The 12717-nt window shown below is 43.5% G+C and overlaps 2 protein-coding genes across 2 annotated transcripts; both read left to right on the forward strand.

Annotated features, from left to right (window-relative positions):
- Positions 1-270: 270 nt before the first annotated feature.
- tas1r3 (taste receptor, type 1, member 3) lies at positions 271-4119 on the forward strand (the record flags this gene model as incomplete). Its single annotated transcript, XM_079747631.1, has 8 exons — positions 271-473; positions 648-948; positions 1480-1836; positions 1945-2364; positions 2455-2658; positions 2742-2862; positions 3011-3381; positions 3493-4119. 8 exons carry the CDS (start codon positions 271-273, stop codon positions 4117-4119), a joined length of 2604 nt encoding a protein of 867 aa, XP_079603757.1.
- Positions 4120-4959: 840 nt separating this feature from the next.
- On the forward strand, positions 4960-9928 carry odad1 (outer dynein arm docking complex subunit 1; the record flags this gene model as incomplete). The annotated part of the gene is made up of 14 exons (XM_079747381.1): positions 4960-5026; positions 5122-5221; positions 5549-5729; positions 5959-6084; positions 6528-6641; positions 6845-6912; positions 7011-7198; positions 7572-7706; positions 7821-7903; positions 8254-8422; positions 8872-9035; positions 9327-9430; positions 9617-9707; positions 9807-9928. 14 exons carry the CDS (start codon positions 4960-4962, stop codon positions 9909-9911), a joined length of 1695 nt encoding a protein of 564 aa, XP_079603507.1. The 3' UTR covers positions 9912-9928.
- Between the last annotated feature and the right edge of the window lie 2789 nt (positions 9929-12717).

Raw genomic sequence — 12717 nt, forward strand, 5'->3', positions numbered from 1 at the left:
TTATAAATGCATGTCATTCTGAGATCAACTGTATTCACTAATGCATTTCCACTAATGTGCACCGGGTAAATTCTTAGGAATCCTTGTATGTAAATATGTCTATCCGTTGGGTGACATCTACATAACCACAGAGGACACCAATAATGAACCCACAGTCATGCAACAGCCTCCCTGTATCACACGATCACACGGATCACACTGAATGTGAGCACTATCCTCGTTCATCTCTAACCCAGCTGTTTTTCTCTCCCTCTCCAGAAGACTTAGAGGATGGCTGGGGCGTTCAACCTGCTTGCTCTTTGCTGGGTATTCGGACTGGCTTCTGGTAACAATTCCAATGCATGGTTCGGGAACGTCTCTACCAACCTTTTCTATTTACAAGGAGACATTGTGCTTGGCGGGCTCTTCCCCATCAACAGTATAACCAGCAACCTGAGTGACAGGTTGACTCCAAACGACATTGCATGTGAACGGTATAGTAAGCATCAATGTTTTGCTTTTTTAAGACAAATCTTTGTCATTATTTTGCCAATTTAATTTGAAAATATGTGGCTGACGCTGAAATGAAGTTTCACTTTGTAAAAAATAAATCAAAGTTGTTTTAAAGGGAAAAAGTTATATTCTTTCACGCGTCTGTGATCCAACAGGTTAAGACCATCAGGCCTGGGTGCCTCTCTCGTCATGAAATACACTGTGGATGAGATCAACGCCAACCAGGCTCTGCTGCCGGGGATCAAGCTCGGCTATGAAATCTTCGACACATGCTCTCAACCTGCCACACTTGTCAAGTCTACTATTTATCTTCTCTCTGACAAAGACACCGGGGAGTTGGCGGTGGAGTGTAACTACACCGACTACGAGCCCAGGGTGGCAGCCATTATCGGGCCGTACACCTCAGAGATGGTCACTGTCGTCGGGAACCTCCTGGGATTCTTTCTCATGCCACAGGTACGGAGATCTAGAACTCTCTATGTGGTCCATTAAAAAATATATGTTTATTATAATATTATTATCGTTTTTCTAGATATGGTATTTGTAGATTTTTATATATAATATATATATATTATAATAATATTATAATAAACATATATTTATATATATATCAGTACCTGTTTCTATGAATACAATTATTTACAATGATATCTCAACAGTTGTTTGCCCTTTGATAGCACTGTTTACAAAGTGGTATAATCATCATGGTCGTCATCTTAATATAGAATGGAAGGAAGAAAACACCCTTTTTTTATTGATTATATTATGTATTTATATGCTACTCAATTAACATTGCTATCCCCATCATTGAGATGCAATAGAGCCAGATTCAATTTTTCTTTTCGCGTTCTTTTGTATTCACGTGTATGTTGTCTTATGCTGCTTCTTGGCCCGGTCTCTCTTGAACGAGGTTTTAAATCCCAAAGAGACTTCAACTGGTCAAACAAAGGTCAAATAAAAAAACATGTGTATTTTGTGCAACGTCAGATCAGCTATGGCGCCACCAGCACCATGTTCAGCGACAATCTGCTGTTCCCATCGTTCATGCGCACCGTGCCTGACGACAGGCTGCAGGCCATAGCCATAGTACAGCTGCTTGTAGAGTTCGATTGGAAATGGTTGGTCATAGTGGGCAGCGACGATGAGTACGGGCGGCAGGGCCTGCAGGAGATCTCCACCCTGTCAGAAAACACCAGCCTTTGCATCGCATACAAGGGCCGGATCCCTGTGTACACAGACCCGTACGCAGAGATCAACATCATCTTGGACAACATTGTCATCACTAAAGCGGGCGTGGTCGTGGTGTTTTCGAGCGTGGTCTCTGCGGAAATCTTTTTTAAAGAGGTTAGTCATGCCTGTAGCAGAGCGAGTTTAATTGTAAAATTGTTTTTTTCTGTTATGTGACTGTTTCTCGGTTTATCTCATCTTTTCCTTTGTATGGATACTGATCAGGTGATGAAGAGAAACATGACTGCCGTGTGGATCGCCAGCACTGCCTGGGCACTTGACTCTACACTGACCAACATGGACAACATTCACACCATCGGCACGATTATCGGGGTTGCAGATAACACCGGGGCACTCCCCTTGTTTGCCAGCTATGCAGAAGAGCTGTTTGCCAAAATAAGCCAAACCAAAGATGACCCTGAGCCGACACAAGGACCCACCCATTCCAAAGATCCATGCCCACAATGTGCAAACTTGTCCCCGGCAAATTTGAGCCTGGCAACTAATACTTACATACAGCATTCCGGTTTTAGTGTGTACGCTGCCGTCTACACTGCGGCACATGCGTTGCACACACTACTGAATTGTGATGTCATGTCATCAAGCTGTACTTGGACAGAGGACAGTAAAGTCTATCCTTGGATGGTAAACATAATTTGATGCCCGAATACACTAAGAGAACAAAATAAATGGAAAAATCAAATTATCAAAACCTATTTCCATCTTCTTTTGCAGCTTATGAAAGAACTGAGGAATACTTCCTTCGAATTGAATGGTATACAAATGGCTTTTGACAGCAGTGGCAACCCAGAGCTAGGATACATCCTGGTGGAATGGTTTTGGGAAAATGGCATTTTTAAATCTAAAACGGTTGGACAATTTGACCACAGTCTGTCCCTGAACAAAACCCTCTTGGAATGGCACACAGACGATAATCAGGTAATGTCATGTTTTAAATGTTTTAAATTGTGTATAGAATTTTGATGATGTACAAAACCGACACTTCTTACTCACTGCTGCAGGTCCCCCAGTCGACATGTTCGTCGAAATGTGGAACAGGCCAAGTACGCAGAGTCAAAGGCTTTCATTCCTGCTGCTTTGACTGCATTGACTGCATGGCAGGCACATTTCAGGCAATAAATGGTAGGTTGCAGGCTTATGGATATGAATCGGACTCTAATGACAGCAGTAATCGGTTGTTGTTGTCGCTAGAGGTCCCATGATGGCAATAGAGCTAGCTTTTGGCTACCAATTGGTGCTACTTTGGATTGTGCTCTTTCTATATTCTTAGATGACATCCAGTGCAAAAGGTGCCCCAGAGGCCAGTGGTCTCTTGTTCGCAGTACAAACTGCACTGATCCTACCTTTGAGTACTTGTCATGGAGCCAGCCCGAGGCCCTGGGGCTGATGTTGGCCGCGCTGATGCTCATAGTGTGCCACAGCTGCGTCGGGGTGCTGTTCCTGAAGCACAGAGGGACCCCACTGGTAAGGGCCTCTGGGGGGTTCCTGAGTGGTCTGGCTCTCCTCTGCCTTGGCGCCAGCTGCCTCAGTCTGTTGCTCTTCCTGGGTCAGCCGGGGAACATGGTGTGTCGTCTGCAGATGCCCTTCAACTCCATCCTCCCAACCGTGGCCATAGCAACCATCACCATCATCTCCCTAAGGGTGAGGGGGTTACTACTGGTTAATCAATTAAATCAATCAATCACTGAACACATTTAAAAAAAACAAATAAAAAAAAACAATGCATGACTCCCTCTCCCCCTTTTCACACAGATGTTTTATATGACCGAGTTCCCTGAAAAGGCTGTCTCTCATCTGGATGTAATAAAGCGTGTGGAAGGCTGGCTTGTGTTGGCTTGCTGCTGCGTGGAGGCTGGGATCTGTGGCTGGTTTACCCAAACAGTGCCTCTTCTGTCTCAATATCTGGCCGATATGGACATTCACTTTGTCAGTGAATTCCTGGTGTGTCCCGTTGAGCTACTAGGTTTGGGCCTATTGCAAGGCTTTAACACCTGCATGGCCCTGATATCTTTCATGTGCACCTTCATGGCGGTGAAGCCTATCCATCAGTATAACCTAGCCAGGGACATAACCTTCTCCACTCTGATCTACTGCGTGATTTGGGTGGTCTTTATCCCGATCTATACCGGCTTGAACGATAAGTTCAAGTCCATCATCTACATGATTTTCAGTTTGGGAAGCAATATAGGACTAGTAGCTGCTTACTACTTTCCAAAATGCTACTTGTTGTTGAAGAAACCAGAACTCAACACTGACGAGTACTTCCGTAGCTACCTGGAGGGCGCTCCACCAAGGCCACTGGAGGAGGAGCAGCAAAACCAAGCGCCTGATACCAGCCAGGAAGCTGAACCTAAACCAGATGATCCCCACAAAGGCTAGAAACATCTCCCATTTAGGCACTAGACTTGAGTGCTACATTATGATGAAAAATATATTTATTTTTCCTAAACCACATTTAGCCTACTGTATAGGAAATGACTGATTAAAACCGTTTGAGAACATGTATCTATTTGATTTGTGTGTGAATGTTGTTCCTGAATGGCACCAATGCAATTTAAAAACCGTTATACAACAGTTAGTCCCGACCAAGTAATTTGATTGGACAAGAGGCATTCCATGCGTGCTGATTTAGAGTATAACAGCACTGGGACTTTTAACTATAGATGTATCACGGCTGTGATTATCTACGGCCGAATCGCGGCCGTGCTGCTATTCAGTACAGCAGCACTCCCTCTCGGGCGATATTGCTTAAATCTAGAGCCCTCTGCACATGGCAACGGTTGCTAACAACGGACCAGCAGCGAGTCAAACAGAGAGGTAACGACACAGTGAGCTACCTTTTAGGAATAAAACCAACGGTTTCAACATCAGACTGCAATCTTACCTATGTATTAACAATTATTATTACCGTTCGTTCATTCAATAATCCAGAAAGCGGTTTGATTGCCAGGCAAAAGTGTGACCGATCTCTGTTAACATCGACGTTAGCAAACATAGCAATGTAAATATAGAACATTATGCTCATGACAGCAAAGTGTTTATGTAACTGGGAAGTAACTGCAAATAACTTTGAAGTTCAACGTACTTACTTTAAGATATAGGGCGCTGCTCCCAGGATGTGCTCCTACCAGGTGCTGTGCAGTGTGGTGAAGTTTTGACGTTACTTAGCTGAACACTATAACGTTAATTAAGTTCCAGCACGTCCGTCCTTATGCAACTATGCGGCGAGGACGATCAGCCAGGAGCTCCCACTCAGATAACAGCGATATGGATATCGATGGCATTGGTAAGTGTCATTATTAATTTGCACAAGCATAACTATGATAGTCCCTTTACGATTTATTCTACATGATGTTTTGGTATATGTTGTACCCGTTATAGCGGAAACAGAGATGGGTAAACTGCAGAGACAGTTCAGGATCATGGATGGAGACCGGCAGGCCTACACTATTCAATCTCAGGAGCTCATACGAAAACAACGGTAAACAGGCCCCTGTCACATTGTCCTTGTTTATATTTCTTTGTGTGTGTGTGTGTGTGTGTTCATACTTTACCATCATCTGAGTATGTGTGTGTGTGTGTGTTTGTGTGATATGTGTGTGTCCCTGCATGTGTGTGTGTGTGTGTGTGTGTTTGTGTGTGTGTGATATGTGTGTCTGTGCATATGTGTGTGTGCATGCATGTGCATGTATGTGCATATGCCGCTCGCATGTGTCTGTGTGTGCCTGCATGTTTGTACAAGTGTTTTCATGTTGGATATGTGCACTTGTGTGTGTGTGTGCATATGCATGTGCGTGGGTGTGCACAGGCAGGAGTTGGAGAAGCTGAAGCAGGAGCAGGAGGAGCTCCAGCGTAGCCTCGGGGTGTCTGAGAACGTGTCGCGCAGACAGCAAGACAGTGGGAAGCTCCGCTCCCTGCTGGAGCACAGGGACCTGCTGAAGGAGGAGCTGGAGCAAGAGAATGAGATTCAGAGAGAGCTACAGAGAGAGGTACTAGGCCTGTTGTATACCCATGTTATAATATAGGGAAAAGATAGATAGAACACAAGTACAGAATAACATGACGATTTTAATGCACTATAGAAATAGTCATGCACAATGGGAAACACACACACACACAAACATTCACACACATATATTTATTAAAAAATGCAACAATCATAAACCACTATTCAGACAAAATTCCCCATCAGGAACTGTTTCTCCTGGATATCCACAGATTTCCGGCTATGAGAAGAAGCTTTCAGAGGTTCAGTCAGGCGTGCTCACCGCTGGTGACGCACAGAGATCCCAGTTGCGGCAGGCCCAGAAAGCCATACGCACTCTGGAGAACAAATTGGACAGAGTGAGTTAAAACCCTGGGGACCATATGGGCCACATGTGGTCCTCTTTCATTTACTGACTCAGATGGATAGATATTTAATTGAATGGTGGGATGCACAAGTACTTGTCATTGTTGTTGTCGTTGTTGCTTTTGTTGTTGTTGTTGTTGTTATTGTTGTTGTTGTTGCTGCTGCCTTCCCAGAGCAGTACAGTAACAGTATCTGTTCCAGTAACCAATTTTTCTGCTGTCCTTTGAATCATAATGATTGACACAGAGCATTAATAACTTTTATCAAATATCCGACTCAAATGTCCGACTCAAATATCCGACGGTATGTCTGCTCATGGTTAAAAGCAAAAGCCTGTACTCATCCATACAGTGTGTCTATTGTGTAACTACTACACAACTAAAAAGTAACAAATAATTGCCATAATTTCTGTTCTATTGGTATTCCTCCTATTCAGGCCCTAGTTCACTTTAATGAGCAGCTGACCAAAAACAGCCATCTGAGGGAGGACCTGGAGACTCTACGTGTTGAGCGCGCTCGCTACCATCAAATCCACCATAGGCTAACCCAGGTCAGCAGTCCATCTCTGAACCAATCAAGAACCTGCTGTGAGGAACTAGATGGTCCTACTTGACAATTGGTGTTCAGAAAAAGAAATGGTTCATGCTGTTGGCAATGTCTCACATTCTGTGTTTGTCTTTCAAATGCAAGCTAAAAACAATTCAAATGGCTGCATTGAAAGTTCAAGATTTACTTTTTAATCTGCCATCACAGGAGCGGCAGGGTATTCGCAAGGAGATCGGGGAAATGATCCACCTGTCTACTAGTGCATACGACGTGAGGTGTGATTGCATGCTTTTAAGATATCCTTCTGTTTTCGTTTTTCCTCCATGACCTTTCATTACATAAGAGGGCTCCGCCGTGGTCTCTGTGTTTCCAGACTTGAGGCCCAAACCAAGATGAGCATGATGCGAGAGAAGGCAGTGAAGGACCTAGCCCAGTACAACACTGAGATGAAGGAACTGGAGAGAGTGATCGCCCACGAGCAGCGCCTCAAGGAGTTCATGACGGCCAAGTGCAGCGAGAGGAGCGCCCAGGACGAGGGCCAGGAGATGGGCCGCAGGCAATGTAGGACGTTGGCAATTATATTGGAGATCATACAACCCATATGAAAATTACAATAATAACTGCAATTCACTGCCAATTAAAAGGGCTGATAAAAAGTCAGTAGTGATTTTTATTAAGTTGAACTTGCAACTTTTAAAATCTGAGGCAAAATTATGATGGCACCAAATTTTATTATTCAAAAGAATTCATCAGGGGTAATTGAAACAATTATATGGACCAGAAGAAAGGTTGTAAATATCATGACTCGTTCCAAACAGAAGAAGATGCTGACTTAATGAACAAGCAGGCCATGTTGGTTGTAGCATTAAGGACAATAGTGCATTACCTTCAGTGATTGTGGTGGGGATGGTATCTGATATCTCTGTTCTCCCAGTTTCAGAGATGAGGGAGCAGCGGAGGACGGACTCAGGGGAGCAGTCGGTGGACATGCTGCAAAAAGTGTTTGAGAGGATTCAGGCCGTTACCGGGGAAGATAACCTGGACATGCTGGTGACCAGGTTTGTCCAGGGTGAGTCATGCTGGTGCTAGCGAGCACACACCAACCCCTTAACAATAACAACCGTGTTCAACCATGCTCAGGCTTGTGGTGAGGCTTTGAATGACGGTTTTTATCTCTTTATAGTTGAAGACCGCAACTTTGCGCTCTTTAATTTTGTGAATGAGCAAAACAATGAAGCCGAGGCCCTCAGGGAACAAATCCACCAGGTGAGTAGAAAGGAACCTGTTATTTCTTTATACTTCAGAGTAGTGGGTTTTGGGTTTTGTTTTGAAAAATGTCCCCATTGTTTCCGAAATGTTTTATGTTAAAAAGAAAGAGTTTAACCCTTACTCAAGGAAACATATTATGTAGATATCAATACATACAGTTTTACATTTTACAAAACATTTGAATAAATTGCACTATATTTAAATTCTCAATAAATATTAAACTGGATATATAATTTTCGACAGATAACAAAAGATTCATCAGCTCAACAGTTTTATAATCTCATTGTACCACATTGGAGGAACTCTAGCAATGGCTACTTTGTCTTTTGTCACGTGTGCATGATCAGATCCGGGGTGAAATGGAGCAGTTCCAAGTGGAGGGTGTACAAAGGGAGCAGGAGCGCCACGCTTTGCTGAAAGAAGGGGGTCAACAGCAGAGAGAAACAGAGAGCAAGGCTGGAGAGTATGAACAGCAAGCTAACGCTGTTAGCAAAATCCTCGACCAGATAAAAACAGGTAACCCCCTTCTTCAAGTAGCCAATGAACTTCCATACCATCCCCAATTTGCCATCTGACTTTCCAATCAATGAAGTACTGTGTTGTGCATCTTATCTGATGACCTATTGTACACATGAGAATTTGCATTTGCAACCTTCTGTTCCATACATAATTAGAAAGGTCTTGTATTACAGGGATTCCCAACTGGGGGTACCCTAATTGAGTAGGCTTGAGGGGGTACTTGTAATTCTTGAAATAGTTCATCCCAGCGTCTTAATATTAACACTAATCCAAAATGAGATTAGCACATTATAAGGAGGAAAACATGTAAAGTGTTTCTATGAAGGGGCACCTATGCTGATGAGGCTTTGGAGAGGGGGGGGGACACAGCTCAAAAACAATGGCAAACCGTTCTCAAAAGGTGACCTTCCAGGACCATCTTTGAAAACACCTTTTTTTTTTTGTAGGAGTGAACCGCATCTTCTCCAAAATGGACAGTGACCATTCAGCCATAAACGACTTGCTGGGCTCCACAGCGGGCATCAATGAAAACAACATCATGACCTACCTGGGTCTTGTCGAGCAGAAGACCAACGAGCTGGTGGCCATGCAGGCCTTCCTCCGCTCCAAGGTTGGCGTCAACTCCTAAGCAGGGAAGGAGCAATCCCTCTTTCTGCGTTTCTTTTCCAGGTTTCCCCTCGATAATGAAGGGAGGTTTCCACTTGGCCTTTATAGGGCTGAGGGTAAGGTGTTGTTGTGGCCTGTGAAGCCCTTTGAGACTGTAACTGATATAGGGCTTTACAGATGCAATTAAATTGACTTGACTTAAGCCGGTTCCAACTCCATCCATCATAACTTGCTCTTTAGGTTAACTGTTTTGGTGTAACCATAACCCAGTGTCTCCATGTTATGCCTCGTATAGGATACCGATAAAGACTACAACCCAAAGGACCTGGCCACCTTCATATTGGGTCAGAATCCAGACATGCTCAGGCAGAGTAACGCCATCCAAACGACAATTACTGGGTGGGTTGCTCTGTATAATCTATATAATCCACTGATGCCTTAGGCTGCACTCTTTCACTCTGCACCCTGAGAACCTATTACTAAAACCAACGTAGTTCCATATTCTGTTTGTCTCTGCATTTCATTTATTTGTGTGTGTATGTGTGTGTGTTTGACGCTTGGATGTTTCTGATTATTGCTCCAAAGAGATGACCACGAGGCGGAGGAGTCCCACCTCACGGATGAGGAAGAAAGGCCTCTTTCTCAGGGAGAGCTTCGCCAGAGAATAATGAAAGGGGTAAACGGAACAAACAAAGCAGTCTATTCACCACGCCGGGCAACAATGTTCAGCCTTTGTGCTGCGCCAGAGCTAAGTGTGCTGTGTGATGATTTGTAGGTGATGAGGAAGGAAGGCTCGCTGCAGCAGGGAGCACAGAGAGGCCAGAGGAGCGGAGCCAAACCCGATAGTGGACCACTCTCCCTGGAGGCCCTCACCTTGTAAAACCTGGAACCCGGGAGTTTTCCTCAGGAAGCAGCCATGTCTGCTGGTGAATAAGACATAGCTGACAATCTGACATCCATCAGGTTGACAAAGAATCCTAAATTAAAAAACGTATAATAATAAGGAACCTAAATAACAAGGTCATGATATTTGTGAAAGCTGTGTTTGTTAAAGCTCTATTGTTGAACCCTTACCCTCTGCTTCAACCTCATTACTTAGATTTGTCATCAAATGTAGGAAGGTTTGAAGCTAATTGTATTAGTAGCTACAAAGGACGCTTTGCAAAAGCAGTCCTACAGCAAACCCTCTTTTTTTTATGTGTGATTTGCCATCTGCCTTCAACTTACCAATTTGTGGAGCCTGTGAGTCGTTTTCATGTTTCGTAACATGACACTTGCTGCGATGCTCAAGAGGAAAGAATGGGGGCAGCAGATCCTGTTGTAATACTAATCAGCATGCCTTGACCGTGGCTGCTGCTACACAAAATGAAGGTTACGGACTGTAATCTCTTTACAGCGCCCAATTATTTATAGGAGCATAGCCAGTTGCATATTAACTCTTCGTGATTCTTGTATCCAGTTATTTAGATATGGTTATTGATTAATGGAATGTGGCTTATTAATCCTAATTCTTATGATAAATGAGTAATCATGCATTGTAATATTTGTTATTTAATTTGAACATGATCGCTCAATGTGAATCATACATATTTTATGGATACGTGGGAAATCGAAAAATATATCTTGGTGGGAAAGCCCCATTCAATGTTTATTTTAGGTTAATGAATGACTAAGTAATGGCCAATGGAGCGTGAACAATAGTTTCCCTTTAACCGTATTGTACAGCTCTGTAAGGAGGATATCCATAGCATATCTAAAAACAAGCGTGCACTTAAACAACCTTTGATCATTCGATTCAAATGTCTCTCTTATCATTTCATCTAAACATTTGAACTGCTAGTGTAACCGTTTTGCATCTATGACCTTCCCCAACGCCACTACCACTTCCTCTTTACTAGAGAAAACAATGAAGATGGCAAATCTGTTATTTTAGGATGAGCATGTAACCAACCCATTCAGCCTCCTCAAACAATAAACAAAGAGTATGTGGTTCGATTGGAAAGGTCATTCCCTTTAAGATCTTGCAGAATGGCTTATGCATGGGAATAGATACGCCAAACAATCAAAATGGGTCTGTTCAAACCAGGAAAATATACATCAGGTAATTCAGCATTCGATAAAGCACGTATCTACATTTGTCGAGGTCGCCTTAATGATGCATTATATTGGCAGAATTAAATTCTTACTGCTCCTCTGGTTTGCCTTTATAAGTATAGTATGTATAGATTGGTATAGACCAATGACTTGGATTTTCTCTTCATAATCCCCCCAACGTCTCGACGGCGTGGCTATGAAAACAGATGATCAAAGATAAAAGGCCTCTATGAAAAGTGGGTGGGGGGTAGGATATGGATGAGGCTATCGTCTTTGAAATTCTACTCTCACTAAGCTCCCCTCCACTCCCCACACATTCTCTGTGCACACGGCCCTCTGCATTGCCATAGAAACATTCCCTTTAATCACAACAGAACCTCATTTCCTGCTACTGACAAAGGCTCCTCATTGCCAGCAGAGACCGTCTGCAACAAGCCAGTCTCCTAAGGCCCACCTCCTTACCCGAACCTACCTATCAGTGGCAGGCTCTCCCGCCTGCTCTCTACCACTCCTCTCCATATAAGAGCATTTTCCAACGCTTACCATTTCTCTCTTTGTTTTGTGCTGCTGCACATTTGGTTTCAATGTTACTGGGGAGGAGGATGTTTATATTCACACAAGAGGTATTAAAGCACATTCGTATTGAGATTAAAAAAACACGGGCATCTTTCAACTTCTAACAAAATGCACAAAGTGAAGCACGTATGTGCTGCCGGTATGTATACATAAATCCTCCTCTGCACTAGACTACCGTGACTCCATCCTGCTCTCTCTCCTCTTTGAGAGGCTGCACACCCTCCATTAGCTGTTCCATAAATGCATTCGCTGCTACCCTGATTACCTATGTGTGTGTCCAAGGCCTATGTTGTCCCAGACGGCTCTTAGCTCTAGCGTGCACTTTGTCAAATCTCAGGCTAGATTGTTATCTTTACTTTGGAGCAAGTCCCTATCTCTTTAACACACTTACTCCTTCTTTCTCCCTCCCTAGTTGTCACCATCTCTCTCTCTCTCTCTCTCTCTCTCTCGCTCTCGCTCTCCTCTCCCTCCCTCTCCCTCTTTCTCCCCCTCTCTCTCTCCCTCTTGTTTATTTGGGAGTCTTGCCAGGTAATTCCCTAGTCTGCCTGCACCCAGTATCCAGAATGCTACCTCCCTCTGCATACCCCTCCCACACCTACCAAGGCAAGTTGCTAGGCAACCACCCGTCTGTGAGGTCTGGACATTTTTTCAACCAATCAGGCTGTAGTATTTATTTTCAAACCTTGAGAGAGAATGCAACATCTCCTTTCCCCATGACAAATCTACCTTTGGCTTTTTTAGTCTAGTTTTATATGACAGCTTCAGCTATATTTAAAGCTTTAGCTTTTTTTTTTAATCTTTATGTTTATTTCTGAAAGCTACACCAGCAGGTACTATAAGTCCACCACTGGGTGGCAACATGAGTGGTTTCTCTGTTGCCACACAGACTAGATTTTTTTTTCCTGCTGTTGCTAAGCAATGCCATTTCATAGCTCTTGTACCTGTGGATCATTTCAGATTTTTACAGATGTTGCTGACACCATTTTGTCCTCATTCGCACCATTTTGAAACAGATA

This window comes from Pollachius pollachius (assembly GCF_949987615.1).
Source record: "Pollachius pollachius genome assembly, chromosome: 12".
In the NCBI taxonomy this organism is placed as follows: Eukaryota; Metazoa; Chordata; class Actinopteri; order Gadiformes; family Gadidae; genus Pollachius; species Pollachius pollachius.